This window comes from Neltuma alba, unplaced genomic scaffold (genome assembly GCF_004799145.2).
Source record: "Neltuma alba isolate B1F8T4 unplaced genomic scaffold, ASM479914v2 tig00012843_pilon, whole genome shotgun sequence".
NCBI classification, from domain to species: domain Eukaryota; kingdom Viridiplantae; phylum Streptophyta; class Magnoliopsida; order Fabales; family Fabaceae; genus Neltuma; species Neltuma alba.
In genome coordinates, this window is record NW_021637231.1 from 382,525 (window position 1) to 402,455 (window position 19,931).

The 19,931-nt window shown below is 34.9% G+C and overlaps 2 protein-coding genes across 3 annotated transcripts; one reads left to right on the forward strand and one right to left on the reverse strand.

The window, feature by feature from the left end:
* The first annotated feature begins 944 nt into the window (after positions 1-944).
* LOC114731771 (uncharacterized) lies at positions 945-4,372 on the forward strand. Its single transcript, XM_028919028.1, has 4 exons — positions 945-1,310; positions 1,653-1,805; positions 2,616-2,687; positions 3,379-4,372. Exons 1-4 carry the CDS (start codon positions 1,164-1,166, stop codon positions 4,045-4,047), a joined length of 1,041 nt encoding a protein of 346 aa, XP_028774861.1. The 5' UTR covers positions 945-1,163; the 3' UTR covers positions 4,048-4,372.
* Positions 4,373-6,573: 2,201 nt separating this feature from the next.
* Positions 6,574-8,974, reverse strand: LOC114731723 (reticulon-like protein B1). Of its 2 annotated transcripts, XM_028918966.1 has the most exons (6): positions 8,661-8,974; positions 7,843-8,023; positions 7,621-7,762; positions 7,184-7,253; positions 6,876-7,074; positions 6,574-6,796 (listed from the first exon to the last, which is right to left on the reverse strand). In XM_028918966.1, exons 1-5 carry the CDS (start codon positions 8,875-8,877, stop codon positions 6,905-6,907), a joined length of 780 nt encoding a protein of 259 aa, XP_028774799.1. In that variant the 5' UTR covers positions 8,878-8,974; the 3' UTR covers positions 6,574-6,796; positions 6,876-6,904. The 2 variants fall into 2 exon arrangements, with proteins under 2 accessions (XP_028774799.1, XP_028774798.1); XM_028918965.1 differs by having other exon boundaries at positions 6,574-7,074.
* Positions 8,975-19,931: the final 10,957 nt, after the last annotated feature.

Below are 19,931 nucleotides of genomic sequence, written 5' to 3' on the forward strand. Positions count from 1 at the left end.
GCTTGCAGGTCTTTTGGGTTGAAAAATTCCTCAGTCTCATGAACAATATCTTTGAAAATAAGAATCCAAATGTATGGGTTTTGTCATTATCACTAGCACCAATCACCGATGGCTATGGATTATCAGGGAATAAATCAAATTATATGGGCCGTCGATATCATATCATATCATAGATGAAAAATAATTATCATTATATTTATTATATAGTCTATCAATATAACGCTCATGAGCACACAAATTCAGGTGAAGAACGATTGTAATTTTTTTTTTGGCCAACGAAGAACGAGTGTAATTATTTTTAATAAAAAACAATTTGAGAGTAATTAAAATAATTATCATTATTGTTGGCCCAAAAAGGAACCATCATTATTATACTATACTGCTTTGACCATATAGAGAGTTTATATTTCTTCCAATCCTATTTATAAGTTACTCCTCTATATCTATTTAACTGATTTAATTAGATTAAAAAAGTTAGATAAGTTAGTTAACTATAAGAAACATGACATATTTTTTTTTAATATACTATAATTTTCTTTCTTAATATCTTTCCTCCCTCTTTTATTTGATCATGATTAAGGGAGTACTTAGAGTGGTAATTTAACAAAATTAATAAATATATAAAATACGTGTTATATTTAAAATCAAAATTTTTTTTTTTATTAAAGACCAGAAGAATACTTAAAAACCGGCAAAAGAAAGATAGAATTAAAAGGTTATTAAATTTTAAGATAGTGAATGATTTTTATTTTTTTTTGAATTTGAGAGTCAATTCATTAAAGCTTAGAATGTGTAAGAGATTTTAACTAATTATATTAATTTATTTATATGAGTTACCCCGTAATAACTTGGAAAACGTGGTGATCGGTGGTCATATTTTTGGGGTGGTTTCTACAATTACTGGACTAGAGAGTCCAAGACTTTCCGCAACCGCTGCCAAATTTCCTCGGCCAGAATTAAAATTCACAAAAACCCTTGAAAACTGGTTTTTCGGGAGAAAAACCCATCATTTGTTGGCAATTCAATTCCTTCTTTCCTTTGGGGTTCTGGTCTCTGGAAGAACAGCTTGGCTTCTGCTATCAAATCAATTATCGGCCTACAAAAACAAACCTGGTTTGATGTAAAGGCAGGAGATTTTCAGCGTTCGATTCTAATTAGCCTCCATGTTGAGTGCCTCTTCGTCTTCCGCTGTCTTCCGTCGCTTCTTTCTTCCACCCTCAACCTCTCAAAATAAGGGCTTCAGCAGACCCCCAACCCTCCGTCCTATTTCTCGGCCGTTTCGGATCTTGGAATCGAAGTCAGCAAAGAACGTAAGCCATATGTGGAACTAGTTGAAACATCTTCCCATGTTAGTTTCATCTTTTCTATTCGCTTGTAATTTTAAGTATTATCATTAATGCCTTTTCTACTACCCAGAAAAAGAGAAGGTCGAAAAAGTTCTGGCCATTATCGAATTCATACTGAGCCCATTATAATATTTTGTTCTATTGAGGGTCACATTTTTACGCATCGAATGCAGTGAACTGGAGCCCCTTAAATTTCCAGATATAAGTTTTATTACTTTACGTGCAAAATTTCCGGTGACAACCGTGGGCAAACTTGATTTTAGTTTATGTACCTAATGTAGATTTCATGATTCCTTCTACTTGCAGAAATTGAGGATCTTATGCTTTAGGCACGAACATCATTCTCCAGAACCCCCAAAACCTGAAGTTATAAGCCATTATCTTCCCGAGGAGTTGGTTCAATCTGAATTTAGTCATTCAAGTGTCACCGAAAGAAACTGGGATGCGGGCCTTCAGAAGGTGACTGCGTTATTTGCTATTTATATTATGTGCTTTATTGTGTGAATGGGTTCTATTTTGCTTTTAATATTGATATTCATATCATCATATCTTTGCTAATTATTGATAGCAAAACTTCGAATCGTGCATTGCGTGGCGGTGAAAAGTGAAATTAAATTCCTATCTTCAGTGGCCCAACTCAAAATTCTGACTTGTACTCGCTACAAATCAGACATGCTTTATATTGCATTTTCATGCGCAGATGGTAGGCCCATCCCTTTTAGAGGGATGATTATAACTAAAACACTTGCATTGATCTGATATTACGTGCTGATGATGCTATCCAATGAATTTCATTTCTTCTTTGAGCACTGTTTGACACTAAATCTATTTGGCTTTTAGGATTATGAAGGTCTAGGGTTGATGGTCAGCACTTCCTCGAATAACAGAACTGTGTCTGATAGGTATTTGCACAGTTCAGTGGAATTGTAGTCAATCTGAAGTAGTTGGATATAGAATTCTATGTTGAAACATATAATCCCATAGATATCTTCATATTTCATTTTTGTGTAATGGGGATATCTGTTTTTATATGTCTGTGTCCAGTTGATGGAAACAAGAAGAAATGCATTTCCTATTTGGATGCTGTTGTTTTCCTGGTACAGCATATGGAAAATTAGATTTCCATTTGAGTTTTTCTAGACATGAGGATACATTAATTGACCTCTGGTCAATATATTGCTGTAACATTAACATTTTGTTCATGAACAAGAGCTAATATGTGAATACTGTCTAATCTTATGCTGACCAAAAGGTTTGATTTTTTTTCAGTCTGCCAGTACAGTATTGACAATATTTGGCAAACAATGGGTTGTACCGTGGGCTGCAGGTACCATATTACAAGTAAGTATTTTCCTACTTCAAGCTATTCTATACGTTGCTTAATGGCATTGCTTAGTGTTTGCTATGAAATTCTGAAGAGTTAAAATTTATGGTGCTCTTGGTATGACTGGGAGTGAATGAAGTCTAGGAAGTAAAGTGATCTATGGTGCATCCTTGGTCTTCACTCTATCCCTTATTTTCTCCCTTCTTCACTCCGATCAAGTTCATTTTGGCGGCCAAACATTTCAAGAATTGTTCATTAATCGTTTGACTTTTGAAAAATGGCTTAATGGTCTTCTCGACCTCACTTGTTAGGCAGATAACACTTTGGTTCACCAACCTTCCTTGAATCTTCTTTGCTGAAGCCTTGTTCACGAGACTGGGGCTTTGAAAAATACCATTCACGCTCAGACAAAACAGACGTACAGACATGCAATTGTATGATTTATCTAGAGCAATAAATGACATGCGTGTCTTGTGTATTTTGAGATGAATTCTATTTATTTCATCATCCACTGTTCTAAAATTGACAGAATACATGGATAGAAAGAGTCCAATAATTTTCCTGTGATAAAAAAACCAAGACATCCAACTTAGCTTTGGAAAATTGAACGAGTCTTTAGGAATGATGTGACCCAGTGATGTGGATTAAAATTGCAGGAGAATAAAATCTTATATGGGAAACTAAATTGCAGAACAACGTGTCATGCAGGTTATGCTTCTTTGGACAGCAACATTTTGGTTTATAGGCTCTTGGATGATTCCTTGTGCGGCTCATATAGCTGGTTTTAACAAGGAATCATTAACATTTAGAGGACAGGCACTATTTAGCCTTGTTACTGATGTAACTGAAGGACTAGCAGGCATAGCAATTCTTCGGCTCTGCCTATCTCGGTATCGTCCCCTTCCGCCTGATTGGTTTAGGTTTAATCTGAAAGGGAAATGGCAGTTGGATGTCATCTTGGGATGTTTTATGTTTCCCCTGGTCAATCGTCTCTCACAGTTCAACCTGGACCTCCTACCTCTTTTGCCTTCAACGCCTGTTACGCTTTCAAGTGTTGAGCAGTCAATAATGGCAAGGGATCCCGTGGCAATGGGATTATATGCGATAGTGGTATCAATCTGTGCCCCTGTATGGGAAGAAATAGTTTTCCGTGGTTTTCTACTTCCATCACTTACCAAATACATGCCTGTGTGGTGCGCAATATTGGTTAGTTCAGTTGCCTTTGCTCTTGCGCATTTCAATTTACAGAGGATGCTGCCACTTATATTTCTTGGTATGGTGATGGGGGTGATATTTACCCGATCGAGGAATTTATTACCGTCCATGCTCTTGCACAGTCTGTGGAATAGCTTTGTCTTCTTGGACCTCATGAAATAGAGCTTCCATTAAAGCCATAATAGTTTAGCAAGTGATGAGTGGTGAACCGAATTCATATGTATCATTTGCTCATTGTCTTCCTATGATTAAAATTAGTGTCAGGTACTCGATCTCGGGGTCCTCCAAGCGCCATTAAGAGGAACTGAGGATGATACCTAACGATTGCATGTTGTTCATATTATTGGTGAATAGGAGGCAATAATGTAAGCCTGAAAATGTGAAACAGTTCATTGTGGATAACGAAAACATGCTGTGGGGCTGTTGTGTATGTGTTCATCCCACTTAATCAATAGAGCATATTTCAACGAGGTTATTCAACTTCTGATATTGCTTGCTCTCACTCTTGCTTTGTGGAATTCAACTCTATTTTACAAGTGATAACCTTTTCATCCAACAGAGGTAATATTGTTATACCCATCTTTTCAATTGATGTTCAGAATATTGAAGTGAAACAAGCAAGCAATATGAGTTAATTTAGGAAGGAGTGATAGTGGACGAATTTGTCCGGCGGCATTAAACTGGAATGTACCGGCTCCCTGATTTGTAGTTGAGTTTGGGAGAACTACAGTGAGATTTCTGGAAAAAAAAATTACTGGTAAGTTTTGACAACGCGTAGTTATTTCTTACCGTGAATCTTGATGTTATGTTTTTTTGTTGTTGAAATTTTAGTAATTCTGTTTCTTATTTGGGATTTCATAGCAATTTTCCCTTCTGCTATTACTCTTTTTTAGTGATCAGCCACGAGACGGTTTTCGACAAAATATCAAATATATTAGATAGTGTTTTATCCAAATTATGTTGTTAATGTTATTACTTAAAAATCAAGCGTTATTATATTTTTAAGACTAAAGCATTCGTTTAGTCTGTTAATTTTATATAAAGTTTCAATTTGATCTTTAACTTTTAAAAAATATATTTTTAGTCTTTTAACTCAAATTTTTTTGAAAAATGATGACATTAAAATCTTAAATGTTAATAAAATACTATCTCCGGTCCTTAATATAAGACCCCTTTTGACTTTTTGTTTGGTCCTATTTATAAGATCCCAATCCATTTTGTCTCTCATATTTATGCATTTTTTTCAAGATAGTCATTCTAATAATGATAGTTCTAGCCAATACACTTAATTAGCAAGGATATTTTAGGAATGACAACACTTATTTATTACAAATAACTAACTTAACTTACTTCCTTAATCTCCTCAAATAAGTCAACTGGATCTTATAATTAAGATCGGAGGTAGTATTTTTAAATACTAACATATTAAGTTTGGTTTTCAAAACATCTATGATTGTTACCAAAAATTATCATTAAAGCCTAATAATTTTATTGTTAAAGGATTAAATGTATACTTTTTAAAGTTAATGGACCAAATTGAAATCTTATACAAAGTTAAAAGACCAAATATATATTTTAGCTTATTTTTAATAAAAAAAATGAATCAGTTAAATTCTTTATTTCTTTATATTCCCTTTTAGCGGTATTTTTGTGATCAAAACAAAACAGTATATGATATATAATCATAAAATAAAATAAATCAATATACCATTTCACCATCCTGGCATGATTTGTTTTCAACTCAAAAGGACAAAATTCGTTAGCTAGATTATTTATAAATTATAACAGCCTTACAAAAAGCTTATCTATTAAAATTATACAGTTACAGATTATGTCCAATATTTTGATCGGAAAAAATGAGATAATAATTTTATATTATACACACCCCTTCTCATCTTAAAATAGATAATTCAATTGAAGTTATCTAACCGTATGTCAAGGCCAAGAATAATACTTCCCTAGTTTTCATGTACATTAGTAATATTAATACATTTTTTTTTGTCAGACGATAATAATTTAACTGAATCGCCTAAGCCCTGCTCAAGAGCCAAAACAGATATCATACGTATGGTTTTTCAAAAAATAAACATATAATTAATTATAACATAGATTCGATTTAGTGACACTACTAAAGAGTACTCCACAACCTACCCTTTTAAAACATCATGATAAAAATTCAAGTCAAAAGTCAATAAATATATAAAATGTATAACGTAACCAGCCATTAAATATGGCAAAGAGATACTCCCAAGGGGAAGAGTATAATTTAAATAACATCTCTTGTTTTTCATAACATCCAATTAACAGACTTACATAATTCAAAAATTTAATATTAAGAGTATTAAATATGTGAGGAATACAATTTTTTTGGAAAATATTCCCTCTATATCCTTGTTCAAAAAAAATGTGTGCGTACGGAGAAAAAAAGTGCAATTAATTAAAAAAAATTAGTGGAAATGCATTTAACATTTGGACAATCTCAATAAATCCTATAAAATAGACCGGATCAATTAGAAGTTTGAATTTTCAGAAAAGAACTGGAGGGGGTGTTAACAAAGCTTCAACCCCACGGGGCCAGAATGAAATGCTGTCAAGCAACATCTGCATTATTGCAGATACTGCAGACATTTCTCAATTTGCCGATGAACAAATCCCATATCACAATTCTCAGCAGAATAAAAGGCACCATCAAACAAGAATATACCTTATTAAATCAAGAAGTTGTCATGATTCATCAAAGCTTTAAATAAAATGAAAAGCTACGCATCGATGTACAGAACCTCCCCCCCCCCCCCCACAAACCCCCGGTCTCATAAGAACGAGACATCCATATAACATAAGAGTTCCAGTGACGTCCATAAAAGCAGCTGAAACAAAAGTACGCTCGATCTTTCCCCTGTACCAAGGAACCCTACAAAAATATAAACTACTAGAAGATAAGGCTTTGACAGATAAAGGGGTCGAAATACTAATGGGATATTGAAGAATACCCAACTACAACGCACTTTTGTCAGCCACTTCAGTCCTTCTTTCTATCTTTTAGAGGTCCCTTGGGAATCTTACTCAAAACCTTGGCATCAAACACTGCATACTGCTTCTTAATCTCCACGGTTGCCTTCTCAGCAAATGCATCCACTTGATCTTCATACTTCTCATAGAGCACGGGAACAGTGTGAAGCAAAACAAAGGCTGTTCCACACTCATTAGAACACACAAATCAAAATAATATTTCAACTTTCAAAGCAATAAACGATGGTCTGTAATATCAACCTCAACGGAAATAGAAATGATTCGTTACCTATATAGAACAACGTCAAGAAGTTGCACCAACTCCCCGCAATAGAGAAAACCCATAATGCCGCAATTACCTATCATATAATACAAAACAGGGTAAAATGCCAGCCAACAAAGTAAGAAGAAATGAGCACAATCCTACACACATTATAACCACCCATAACTCACTGTTAAATTAGAACAATGTTATGAAATGCAACCCCCATCCCTCCCGCTCATTTTTTGTAGAACCCTACACTCCACACAGATACTCTCCCTCACTTGATTTCTTCCGTTCAGCCCCTCCCTCCCCAGACTTTACACTTCAACAACAACAATTTTTTCTACCAGCTTGCACCATTTTCATGATATGACCACAAAACCGTAAGTTACAAAAGGATATCAACATACAGAAATGATATGACCTACAAAACTGTAAGTTACAAAAGGACATCAACATACAGAAAGAAACTTCTTGAGATCTCTTCCTGATGCAGTATCCCTCAAAGTAGCAAACAACCAATTGATCTCAGTTCTCAGAGCAGAAGCAAACTGTAGAACAGGTTCCTCTGGGATGTGAACTTCTGGGATACGCGGTGGAGTCCTGATAAAAACAAATAATTAAACCCACCCATGAAAAGAAATTAAATTTCATAAAACTTAAGCATTGTCTAAACACTTTACTTGTTGATAAAAGCTGAGGCATTGGACCACAAGAACAAGATCGCCAGTGCAAATATTAGGAAGTGGCAGACTAAAGTGAGTAGATGGTATTCAAGCAATTCAAACAAAACCCATATAGCCGTTGCAACACCAAGAGCAGAAGCTGATATCTTCTTATTCCTCCATAGCATCACATCTGCCGCTGTTACATGAACAAGCAAATCAGTAGACAACAGCAAACAAAGCAAAGAACAAAAAGAAACCGTGGTAGAGAGCAAATCGACGCCCTAAATGCCAAGGATCCCACACCAATGAAGAATTTGCACTAACCATAACAGAATCTAGCCCCAAAAACCACGAGTTGACATCACAGACGAATAAAAAATCATCCGATATAAAATTTTAAAGATGCTTTTTCTCACAGAATTAAGGGTTTCGATTATGAATTATGCACTACATATCTTGCATAATTTACAATTACAATTACACCATATCTGGTTTGTCAGTTCTCATCACTTTAGCACACAAAATCAAGGCGATATTACCTATAATTTAGTCCAAGGATGCATGTAGAGAAAAAGGTTTAATTATGTGAGACTATATATATGCACAAATCTCATCCATATTTAAAGGAAAAGGCAAGCAACTGGGACTGTAATTGTGATTTGACTTAACCCAAGCTTAATCACTCAAAAAGGGCTAGAAAAACCATATTCAGAACCCGATTCGCAAATTACAGATGAAAAAATGTAGAATCTAAGCATAAGAATAACAGTACTCTAGATCAATTGGAAAGTTCTATGACAGATAGGAATAACAGTAGAAAATGAATCTCGTACGTTTTCCCCCACCAAGGACCTCATGAACTGGCTTTTCCCTTCCAAAAAGTCGAAAAACCTTGGATTTGATCGAAGGAGACGACCTATCCTTCTTCTTGTCATCCGAATCAGACGAAGACGAGGACGAGGACGAGGAGTGGTGATCATGAATCTTCTCAGATATCTTATCTAACAATGATTCAGACTTCGGTTCCTCGTGCTCGTTATGCTCAGCCATGATTCACAAGCTGCGAGTTTCGGGATTCCAATTGATGATCGACAAAAACCCTAAGCTGGTTTCGAAACGTCTGGAAGGAGTAAGAAAGCCACTCGAGTGCAAAAAAGGCCTTGCCTTGCTTTTTAGCCCTTAGCATAGAGAGCGGGATGAGTATGACGATGGCAATGGATGGCATCTTGACCGTTCATGTGAGCGACCCGAGTTCACATAGTTTAGAGATTAGAACCGAATCCGAAAAACTTGTTCAGGATAATTTATTGCAAATAATTATTAATTAATGTAAATAACTTGAAACATACTACCTTGATCTTTAATATAAAATATTATTTGATTTTTATTTTGATCTTAAATATAAAATTCCAATACACTTTGTCTTTCATATTTATGTATTTTTTTTAAGATAGTACTTCTAACAATAGTAGTTCTAGCCAATACACTTGATTAGCAAGGATATTTTAGAAAAGATAACACATATTTATTACAAATAACTAACTTAACTTCTTTCTTTAATCTTCTCAAATTAGTCAAATAGCTCTTATAATTAAGACTGGATCTAGTATTTCGTTATTATACAATAAATTGTTTTTAATGCTTTGATAAAAATTTTAATATTAAAGTTGTAACAAAATGACTGTAATGTAAATCTTACTATGCAAGAGATAATATCTGAACCCTAAAAATCCATATGAAGATTGAAGATTTTACCTTTCCTGATTCTATGATAACTCTCGGGAGAATGTAAGATTGGGAGATTAGGTACAAATCAAATTTTGATTTTAAAAGTAATTTTATAATATATGAAGTAAGTATGTACGAAGAGTTTTGTCTTAATTTGTGACTTGCATTATTATAAGATCTACTAAACTATATTACGTGGTTTAATAAAACCACTAAAATTAGTTAAAAGTGATAAAAATGTTAAAAATGTACTTTTTTTTTCAAATATGTCCTTATTTATAAGTGGATAGGTTCAAGTGAAGGAAAAAATGGGAAAGAATGTATTTAAAAAAAAAGATAATAAGAGAGAGTATATTAATTAAGAATAAAGTGAGTAAAAATATAATTATTGTTTAGACAAATCCAAAGAGAATTTTATAAATAGAAACAAACTAATTCAAAAAATTGAATCTTATAATAAAAAACAGAGGAGTACTTTTTAAAAATGCTTCTTGGAGTTTTGAAACACCCCCTTGATAAATTAGTCTTGCATGCTTCTAAATTGGAAAGAATTAACGTGAACGAACCTTAATTGTTAATGACTTTTGTGAGAGTTGTTAAGGCTTGATTCATGTAATTAAGGCTAGAAATAAAGTCTCTTTTTTTTTTTTTCTAGTTGCCCACCCAATTCACCGGAACTTTATTCTGACTACATCTGGATCTGACCTGCGTCGTGCATCTGGCTGTAGTGGGTGAGTCTCCCAACGGAAATTTCTGCATACGATGAGGAAATAAAGCCTTTTTGACCCGTCATGTTAAGTTGGGATAATAGTTTGGCCCATCTCAATGTAAAAAAAAAAAAAAGAATCAATATATATATCTATACACAATTAAAAAAAAATAATAATTCGTTATGATATGTAGATATATAAACTACATAATATCTTGACCCAATTCACAAGTTGTCAATTTATGTGCCTAAGGCTAAAAAGGGACATTTAATTTCTCCTGGACATAATAGAATCCTCACCCCTCATATCAAGTTGGGAAAATAATTTAGTCCAAAGTCATTGAAAATAAAAAAACTGACATTTATAAAATAATAAAAAATAAAATTTGTATATATAGTTGTATAATACTCATCCTGTGCTAAATGTAAGATATATTTTGTAATATAAGTTACACTTCAAAATAAATATTATATTTAGAATAAAAAAATATAAAGAAGTAAAAACACAAACAAATCACATTATTTATGAATTATGAGCTGTCTTTCTAAACCTGGGGATGTCCAAAGTCAATATGTGTAATATGTGTGATGATACACTCCCACCTTTTAATATGTTACTTTACATGTGGAAGGGCATGCAGACATGGGTCCCAATTATTCTTTTCCTCCTTGGTTTGGAGAGGAGATTTTACTTAGCCCATGTGAGTAGGCTTCACTAGTGAGAAATGAGATGGAGTGTATGGATAGCTACCTTATAATTAAAATTTTATATTTAGGATAGGAAGCAGTATCTTTAATTAGACATAAATTTGAACTCGAGCAATCAATACTCAAGCTCTTTACATTTTGGAATCTATGCCTAGTACCTTGAAATGGTGGGCGAGTGATAATTTTAATTATAGTGCCTCCAATCCGGACGAGAGCTAAATACAAGAGAGTAGAAGCCTAGAATGGAAAATAAAAAAGCCTAGCTATGCACCCTACACACCAAAAACCAAATTGGTAGGAGACAATAAGGTAAGAGATGGTGAAAGTCAATCTTGGGGCCCAATTAAAACTTTATTGAACACAGTTGTAATCACCAAACGGAAGCTGATAAAGAAACAAGTCCCATCCATTTCTACATCCACGAATCTGGACACAACCTTTACACTCTAATCCAAACCTAACACGAAATTCACGACCCCACCACACCCAGCCTGGATCACACAGGAAGAGAATCGTAAGAAAACAATTGAACAAGAGATTGTTTGAGTATTGCTTCGACTAGAAACAAGTATTGTGGACAAAAAAAACAAGACAAGGCCACACTCCAAGCAGCCAACTGCTACTTTGAAAAAACAAAAACCCAAGTGTTAAACTAGTCAATAAACAAATCACAATCAATCAAGGCAGGCTTGGCTTCCTATCATGATCCGATCAGACATTTCCGAATGCACGATACAAAATCGAACAAGACACGAGGCACGTAGCAAACACCAAAAACTTCGAGTCGAGGAATTTCTTAAGGGCTCGTAAAATCTCATCATCGCCCGGGAAAAACCAGTAATACCAATGTGAATCAAAAGACAGAGACAGCCCAGGGAAAGAATAGTCGAAAGACAAAGAGGGAACGGAAGAACTAGATTAAATTACCTCATCCCAGTGAACGGTGACACGGAAAGTGGGAAAGTGAATGGCAATGACGAGAAGCAAGACGCTGAGTTTGCAGAAACATATTTTGCTGAGGAAGAAGAACAGCTTGGAATTGTTCGACGCAAACACCAGAAGGATTTGTATTCATTTCCGATGAGTGAGGTTGTTCGAAGGATTGGGAAAAGAATAATCTTCAAAAGCGAAGATTCAACGAATATGCCTCTTGGCATGACACTTTCAGGCTTGGCGACAACCAATTTCGCTGTCTCATTAGAAATTAAAAATTAAGACACGATTGTTGTATGCGCACTAAATGATTCTCATCCATGTCACCGTACGTGGGCTCTTCGCTAACGAAGTAAGGCCAAGGCCGCTCATATTGGGCTCAATTCCTTGAGAAGATAACTGGTTTGGGTTTCCTGGCATATGATCTTTTTTTTGGAATAGAGTAGACCATAAATCGAAGTTCAACGTGGGAGAAATCCAAATGGGACTGAGAATGAAAAGAGTTTTTTTAGATACAAGTATATTTCTATTAGAGATAGTTTTGTTCGAGACATTGTCAGGTGCTGCACGTTGTAGGAAATTAGCTCTTTTTACTAGATTCAACTCCTGTTGCTAGTGAAAAGAGTTTTTGTTTTTTGGATACTACATAGGAATTAGGTCTTAGGAAATAGCATGCAATCCACTAGCTCTAATAGTTTCAACAATCATGACTGGTGAGCCCTGTTGAGAGACTAGAGTCCAATGTATTCTGAGGAGTCTAATGTATTGATGTATCAGGCTGTAAGCCCATTATGAGTCCATGTTTGTTGTATAAGTATTGATAGATTACTTAATAATATTTGATTGGTATTTTCCCACCAAGTCTAGTATCTTGTAATGCTCCATTTCACATGGCACCAGAGCGTCAAGTCCAGTGATTAAGCCCATATGCAAGGCAAAAGTCGAAGGCCCAATTGCCTCCTCCCCAGAAATTATCACCGCGTTGCAACGCAGTCGTTTCTGCAACACCGTCTGCAGTACCCAAAACCCAAACTATGATCTAGTAGGGTTTCCCATTTGTTCTGCATCAGAAACATTGATATCAATGCTATTAGAAGTTCTCAGCTCATCAAGAATGGTCCGTGACAATGCCATTTTAGTCTCTTCTCGTCTCCTTGTTAAGCCAGATCAAGATTTCACGATCTGCCATCACTGAGATTCTGAGGATTCTGACGTTTGCACTCCCGTCATCTGTTGCACAGGTGAGTTTCAATCTCTCCCCGTCTCCTCATCAAGACAAATCAAGATTTCACGATATGCCATCACTGAGATTCTAAGGACTCCGGCATTTTCGATCTTGTCATCCTTTGAGCAAGTGAGTCACTTACGATAGTTTTCCCAGAATTTCTCTTCAGTTTTACCGATCATAACCATGCTCAAGACTCTCCAAGAACTCACTACGATGAGTAAAAAGTCAACGTCCAACTCTTCAGTGATCGACGCAAATCATCCACTCTTCTTGTATCCCTCAGACACCCAAGCCACATTTTAGTCTCCCAAATCCTCACTAGCTCCAATAATTATGTTATTTGGAGCAAAGCCATGCATCTGGCATTACAAGGTAAAAATAAGCTGGGTTTCATTGAAGGCACTTACACTCGGATCAGTGAACCACACTATAAGGAACAATGGGACGGCTGTAATGCGGTGTTTCTTTCTTGGCTCATTAATTTTGTTGGAAAGGAAATAGCTAATGGTATAGTATTTGCTGATGATGCACACACGGTGTGGGATGATCTCAAAGAAAGATTTCACAAAGTCGATGGTGCCAAGATTTATTCTCTCCTGAAAGCAATTTCTTCTATAACTCAAGGGACTCTTGCAGTATCTGCATATTACGCCAAACTCAGAGTTATGGGATGAATATGCATTGTTAGTACCCTTGCCTACTTGGAAGTGTGAGGCTGCCCAAGAATATATCAGAATAGTCTAGCAGCAATGTCTTTTCCAGTTCCTTATGGGATTAAATGACAATTTTCAACAAGCCCGATCACAAATTCTACTCATGTCTCCATTACCGAGTGTTAACCAAGCATATGCCATGGTCTGCCAAGATGAAGACCAATGACTCATATCCTCACATCAATCCTATAATCCATTTGAGGCAACTGCTACTGCAACTAGAAGGGGGAGATCAGGCAGAGGATGTGGTAGAGGAAGATCACAAGATGAATGTAGTCACTGTCATCGCCGAGGCCATAAGAGAGAGCAGTGTTTTGAGTTGGTCGGGTATCCTCCTAACTTCAAAGGTCGAACAGTTTCAACGCCTCAATTGAACCAAGTAATAGCAGAGCAGAAATCCAATTCATCTACAATTTCAGATAACATTGGGACGCAGCCCTCCATTACTCAACAGCAGTATAATAAGATCCCGCAACTACTCAAGACTGACGCTAATGAAGAAGTAATCGGCATAGCTGACTACATTGAGGAACACATTTCTGGTAATATTAATGTGTTTTCCTCTTATCTTTGTAGAACCCATTGGATATTAGATTCTGGAGCATCATGTAATGTTGTTAACAGTCTCACTATGTTAGATAATGCTACAATCTATTATGGGCCCCTTAGAAAAATCAAATTACCAAATGGAGATAAGATCACAATAACACATACTAGCACAGTAAAATTGTCTGCTAACATTACATTATCTGATGTTTATTATACCCATGCGTGCTGTTATAATCTCATCTCTGTGTCTAGATTAACTAAGGAACTACAATGCATTGTCTCTTTTTACCCTAAGTTTTGTACATTGCAAGAGATTTTAACTGGGAAGTCTCTGGTGATTGGTAGAATCTGTAGTGGACTATACTTGATTGGCAAAATTTTAAACTTGGACAATGCTCTTATGAATTTTCAATCCAATGGGACAAAGAAGGAGATATCTCAACTGTGGCACTACAAGCTAGGACATGCACCTTTAGATGTTCTCAAGCATCTAGCTATGATAAAGAAAGATGTTATAGATTTGTCCAGTCCCAAATGTGATGTTTGTCCTCTTGCTAAACAAGCAAGACTCCCTTTTTCTCATTCTATTTCTGTTACTTCTTGTTGCTTTGAATTGATACATGTTGATATTTGGTGTCCCTATAGGGAACCTACCTTATAAGGACACATATATTTTCTTACTATTGTTGATGATTTCTCCAAATGTACTTGGACTTTCTTAATGATCAATAAAAATGATAGTTTTCAGCTTCTGTTAAACTTTATGACTTATGTTAGTACCCAATTTTTTGCTGTGATAAAACGAATACGAACTAACAATGGGTTAGAATTTACCAACAGTAAACTGAGAACTATTTTCAATGAAAAGGGTATTATTCATGAAACAACCTGTCCATACACACCACAACCAAATGGGATGGTTGAACATAAGCATAGGCACTTACTCAATGTGGCCAGAAGTCAACTTTTCCATTCTAGAATTCCAATTAAGTTCTGGGGAGAAAGTATCAAAACTGCTTCTTATTTGATTAATAGAACTCCTTCAAAGATTCTAAATTACAAAACTCCCTTTGAGCTTCTATATAAAAAACAACCTGAGGTGAATCATTTGAAAGTTTTTGGTTGTCTTGCTTTTGCTATTTCTCAGAATAATACTGATAAATTTCAACCTAGGGCTAAGGTATGTACTTTTATGGGATATCTTGCTAATCAAAAGGGATTCTTATTATATAACCTCAAAACAAAGATTCTATTTGTAAGTATACATGTAAATTTTGTGGAAAACAAGTTCCCTTTCAAAGATGCCTTGTCTGTTAATTCAGAGAATGGAATTAGTAAATCTGTTTCATATTACTTTTTGTATGATGAAGATGTTCCCGTCAAATCTAGTCCTAAACAGACCAGCACTACTGATGATCCTGATATTACTGAATATAATGATAATCATGGTGATGAAGTTAATATTGACACTGAACACCGTATGGAAGGGTCACATCGACCAAGCAGAGACAGAAAATCTCCTGCTTGGCTGAATGACTATATTTGCTTGGGCGATGTAGTGATTGCCAAGTAGAAGGTAAAATGTAGATATCCTTTACATGACTATATCACTTATGCTCATGTTTCTACTGATTATAAACAATATTTGATGTCCACTAACAATGTTGTTGAGCCCTATAGCTTTAAGCATGCAGCAAAGGATCCCAAGTGGATGAGTGCCATGAGAGATGAGATGAAGGCACTGGAACAGAATCAAACTTGGGAGATTGTGGATATTCCAAAAGGTAAAAGGGCTATTGGATGTAAGTGGGTCTTCAAAGTTAAATATAAATCTAACGGTAGTGTAGAATGATATGAGGCTCGCTTAGTGGCTAAAGGATATAGCCAACAAGAAGGAATCGATTATTTTGATACTTTTTTCCGGTTGTTAAGATGGTTACTATTAGATGTATTTTAACTCTTGCAGCCATGCATTGTTGGCATTTGTTTCAAATAGATGTCAACAATGCATTCCTGCAGGGGGACCTCCATGAGGAAGTCTACATGAAAATCCTTCAAGGATTTGATCAGTTTGCCTGCACCAAAGTATATAAACTGAACAAATCTTTATATGGCCTCAAGCAAGCATCCAGACAATAAAATGCAAAGCTTACCGAGGCTTTGATATAAGGGGGGTTTCGACAAAGTAGATATGATTATTCACTCTTTGTTAAACAAAACAAACATGAGATTACTGTAATATTGGCATATGTAGACGATCTTGTGATTGCTGGAAATAGTATTGACAAGATTAATGACATTAAAAATCATTTACACTGAAAGTTTAGAATTAAAGACTTAGGAGAGCTTAAATACTTTCTGGGGTTAGAGTTGGTAAGGTCTAAGAAAGGCATTATTCTTAATCAAAAAAGATATGCTTTAGATCTCATTTCAGATGCAGGTTTAAGTGCATCCAAGCCATTGAAAGTTCCTATGGAGAGAAGCATCAGATTGTCAAATTTGGGAATTCAAATGAAGTCTAGTAAGGCAAATAGAAGAAAACAGAAGGAACAAGCTAACTTAGATCCTCTTCTTCAAGAACCTTCAACATATCGACGTCTAGTAGGTAGATTATCTTATCTTACTGTGACTCAACCTGACATATGCTTTGTTATGCAGACTCTCAGTCAGTTTATGAGTGCCCCACGGAAATCTTATATGGAGGCAACAACACGAGTTGTAAGATACTTGAAGGGCAATCCTAGATTGGGAATATTTCTCGCTGCAACAAGTAGAACAGACTTGGAATGTTATGTAGACTCTAATTGGGTAGCTTGTCATGATACAAGAAGATCAGTAACTGGCTTCATAATTAAATTTGGTGGGTCTTCAATCTGCTGGAAATCCAAGAAGCAGCCAACAGTGTCTAAGTCCTCAGCTGAAGCAGAATATCGAGCTCTAGGATCAGTCGTTTCCGAAGTTACATGGTTGACACGTATGCTCAAGGATCTGGATGTTAGAGGAGTTGAACCAGTGAAGGTTTATTGTGACAGCAAAGCTGCAATTTATATTGCAAGCAATCCCGTTTTCCATGAACGCGCAAAACACATTGAAATATTTTGTCATTTTGTGTGTGAAAAACTACAACAAGGAGTCATTGATTTAGGGCCTGTTTAGGCAACATCTCAGGCGATGGTTTAGGGACCCAAACCATGGTTTGGATAAAAGAGTTGCCAAACAGGGGGCAAAAGTGACAAACCATGGTTTGGGGTCAAAACCATGGTTTTGGACTCAAAACCATGGTTTTGGACTCAAAACCATAGTTTCAGAAAAAGTGAATCCATTATGCTTCTTACTCAAATTAGAGAATAAGTTTATGCCTGTTAAAGTAGATCTCAACAATAATATGACTTTAATACCCCTCAATTATTTTTTTATAAACATATTTAATCTTATATTTTATAAATATATATACACATATTAATTATTTATTAATTACATTATCTTACATATCATTAATTATGTTGGTAAAAAATATATTATTAACAATTTTATTCCTTCAAATTAAAATATATTATAAAATCCATCTTTTATGTAATTATCATATTAGTTTATGCTTTTTTTTAGTAATTAGCACACATAAAAAGTGCTTCTGATAACAACTATTCAAACATTCTCACTTTATCAAAATCACTTTCACAAAATCTATTCTCCTAAGAATCTATTCTTTAGAAGCTATTTTTCAAACCATGGTTTGGTTTTATCCAAACACCATCTTACAACATGTTAGTAGTAAGAATCAGTTAGCAGATGTTTTGACAAATGCTCTAGGTAGTGAAGACCATGAGAGATTGATACGCAAGTTAGGTGCTGTTAGCTTGTTCAACCCCCAACTTGAAGGGGGGTGATGAGAGACTAGAGTCCAATGTATTCTGAGAAATCCAATGTATTGATGTATCAAGCCGTAAGCCCATTATGAGTCCATGTTTGTTGTATAAGTATTGATAGATTACTCAATAATATTTGATTGGTATTTTCCCACCAAGTCCAGTATCTTGTCATGCTCCGTTTCACAAGCCCAATTTATTTGTAACGCCCTGCGGATCATCCTTAAGATGGGGATCAGTGCTCAGTCTCTGGCTCCACCGGTGGTTTGCAAGAACTGATGACCACTCTTGACGGATATCTTTAATGAAATACGTGGCATAATGGAAATCTCAAACATTTTTTTAACCAATGTAAACCTAAAAAATTGAAATAGATCGCCTTGGATAATGAATAGGTGGCATACAGTAGAATTATTGTACTATTTTTGATCCTAATTATAAGACCTCGTTTGTAATTTACAAATAAGATCTTATAATTAAGACCGAGGTAGTATATGATAGGAGCACAAATTGATGAACTGTTCATCTTAATTTGGACTATTCAGATTGATTTTGAATTGTTCAAATTCAATTTAAAATTTTTTATGTATTGTAATTAATTTTTATTTTAACAGATACATTAATTTAAGACAAAGAAAAACTTATAACTAACACTTATTTAGAAAATAAAAATCATTGAAAAAAAATACATATTAAAACTTTCAAATTTGAACCATCCATAGTGAGGACATGGTGCTTACCACATGAAGACTATCTATATATGATTCTCCCCCTTCATGAAGATTTACTTGATGAAAACTACTTAACTTTGAATTTCATCCCCTACTTGTTTGCTTGAGGCCGTGGGATGCGGCTTTTGCTCTGCCTCTCCGTCGTGATACGGCTGAAAAATGCCCAATATTAATTATTGAATATTGTGACCGTCATTTTACATTCCAATAGAAAGAAAAAAAATTCAAGAAAAAATTATAATGGTCTTGATTATAAGACTGCAATTTATTTTCTTTCTCGTATTTATCTTTTTTTAAATGGTTTTTTAAGTAATTGCACCTGTTCAAATGATAGTTCTAATTAATATACATAATCAACAAAGGTATTTTAAAAAAGATAACATTTATTTATTACAAATAACTAAGAGTCTATTTGGGATAGTATTCATATAAGTCGAGACAAAACTTTTTTCACATACTTACTCTAAATCATTACTGAAAAACTACTTATAAGTTATTACAAGCAGGCCTTAAACAAACTTATTTAATCTACTCAAATTAATCAATCAACTCTCATATTAAAAATGAGATACAGTATTAATTAATAATTTATTGTTATATATGGCAAAAGCCAAAAGAATGCCAGAAATATTGAAAACAAACGGAAAAACAGGCTGCGTTTTGTAGTCCCTTGCCAGGTCCTACCCGATAGAAGGACCTAATCATTTTGGACTGGGCAGGACAGGCTTTCCTACCCAACTTAGTGACACCTTACCCATATCATATGCAGAAAAAAATTCAATTATAATTGATAAACTCATAAAAATTATAATTGAAAGGTCAAATATAAAAATGTAAATCTAAAAATACTAAGTTGTCCCTAATTAATCTTTTTCTATTTCCCCTACCTTCATTTAAAAAAAAGAAGAAGATAAAACTATAACATTCTTTTCTTTACTT

Bases quoted from the DNA above. Each gene is read 5' to 3' on its own strand.
- LOC114731771 (XM_028919028.1), top strand. From the start codon at position 1,164: ATGTTGAGTGCCTCTTCGTCTTCCGCTGTCTTCCGTCGCTTCTTTCTT. The intron at 1,311-1,652 runs GTAAGCCATATG...TTCTACTTGCAG, and splicing joins AATCGAAGTCAGCAAAGAAC to AAATTGAGGATCTTATGCTT. The intron at 2,688-3,378 runs GTAAGTATTTTC...CGTGTCATGCAG, and splicing joins CTGCAGGTACCATATTACAA to GTTATGCTTCTTTGGACAGC.
- LOC114731723 (XM_028918966.1), bottom strand. From the start codon at position 8,877: ATGGCTGAGCATAACGAGCACGAGGAACCGAAGTCTGAATCATTGTTA. The intron at 7,763-7,842 runs GTAAAGTGTTTA...TGTTTTTATCAG, and splicing joins GCCTCAGCTTTTATCAACAA to GACTCCACCGCGTATCCCAG. The intron at 7,254-7,620 runs GTATGTTGATGT...ATTATATGATAG, and splicing joins ATCTCAAGAAGTTTCTTTCT to GTAATTGCGGCATTATGGGT.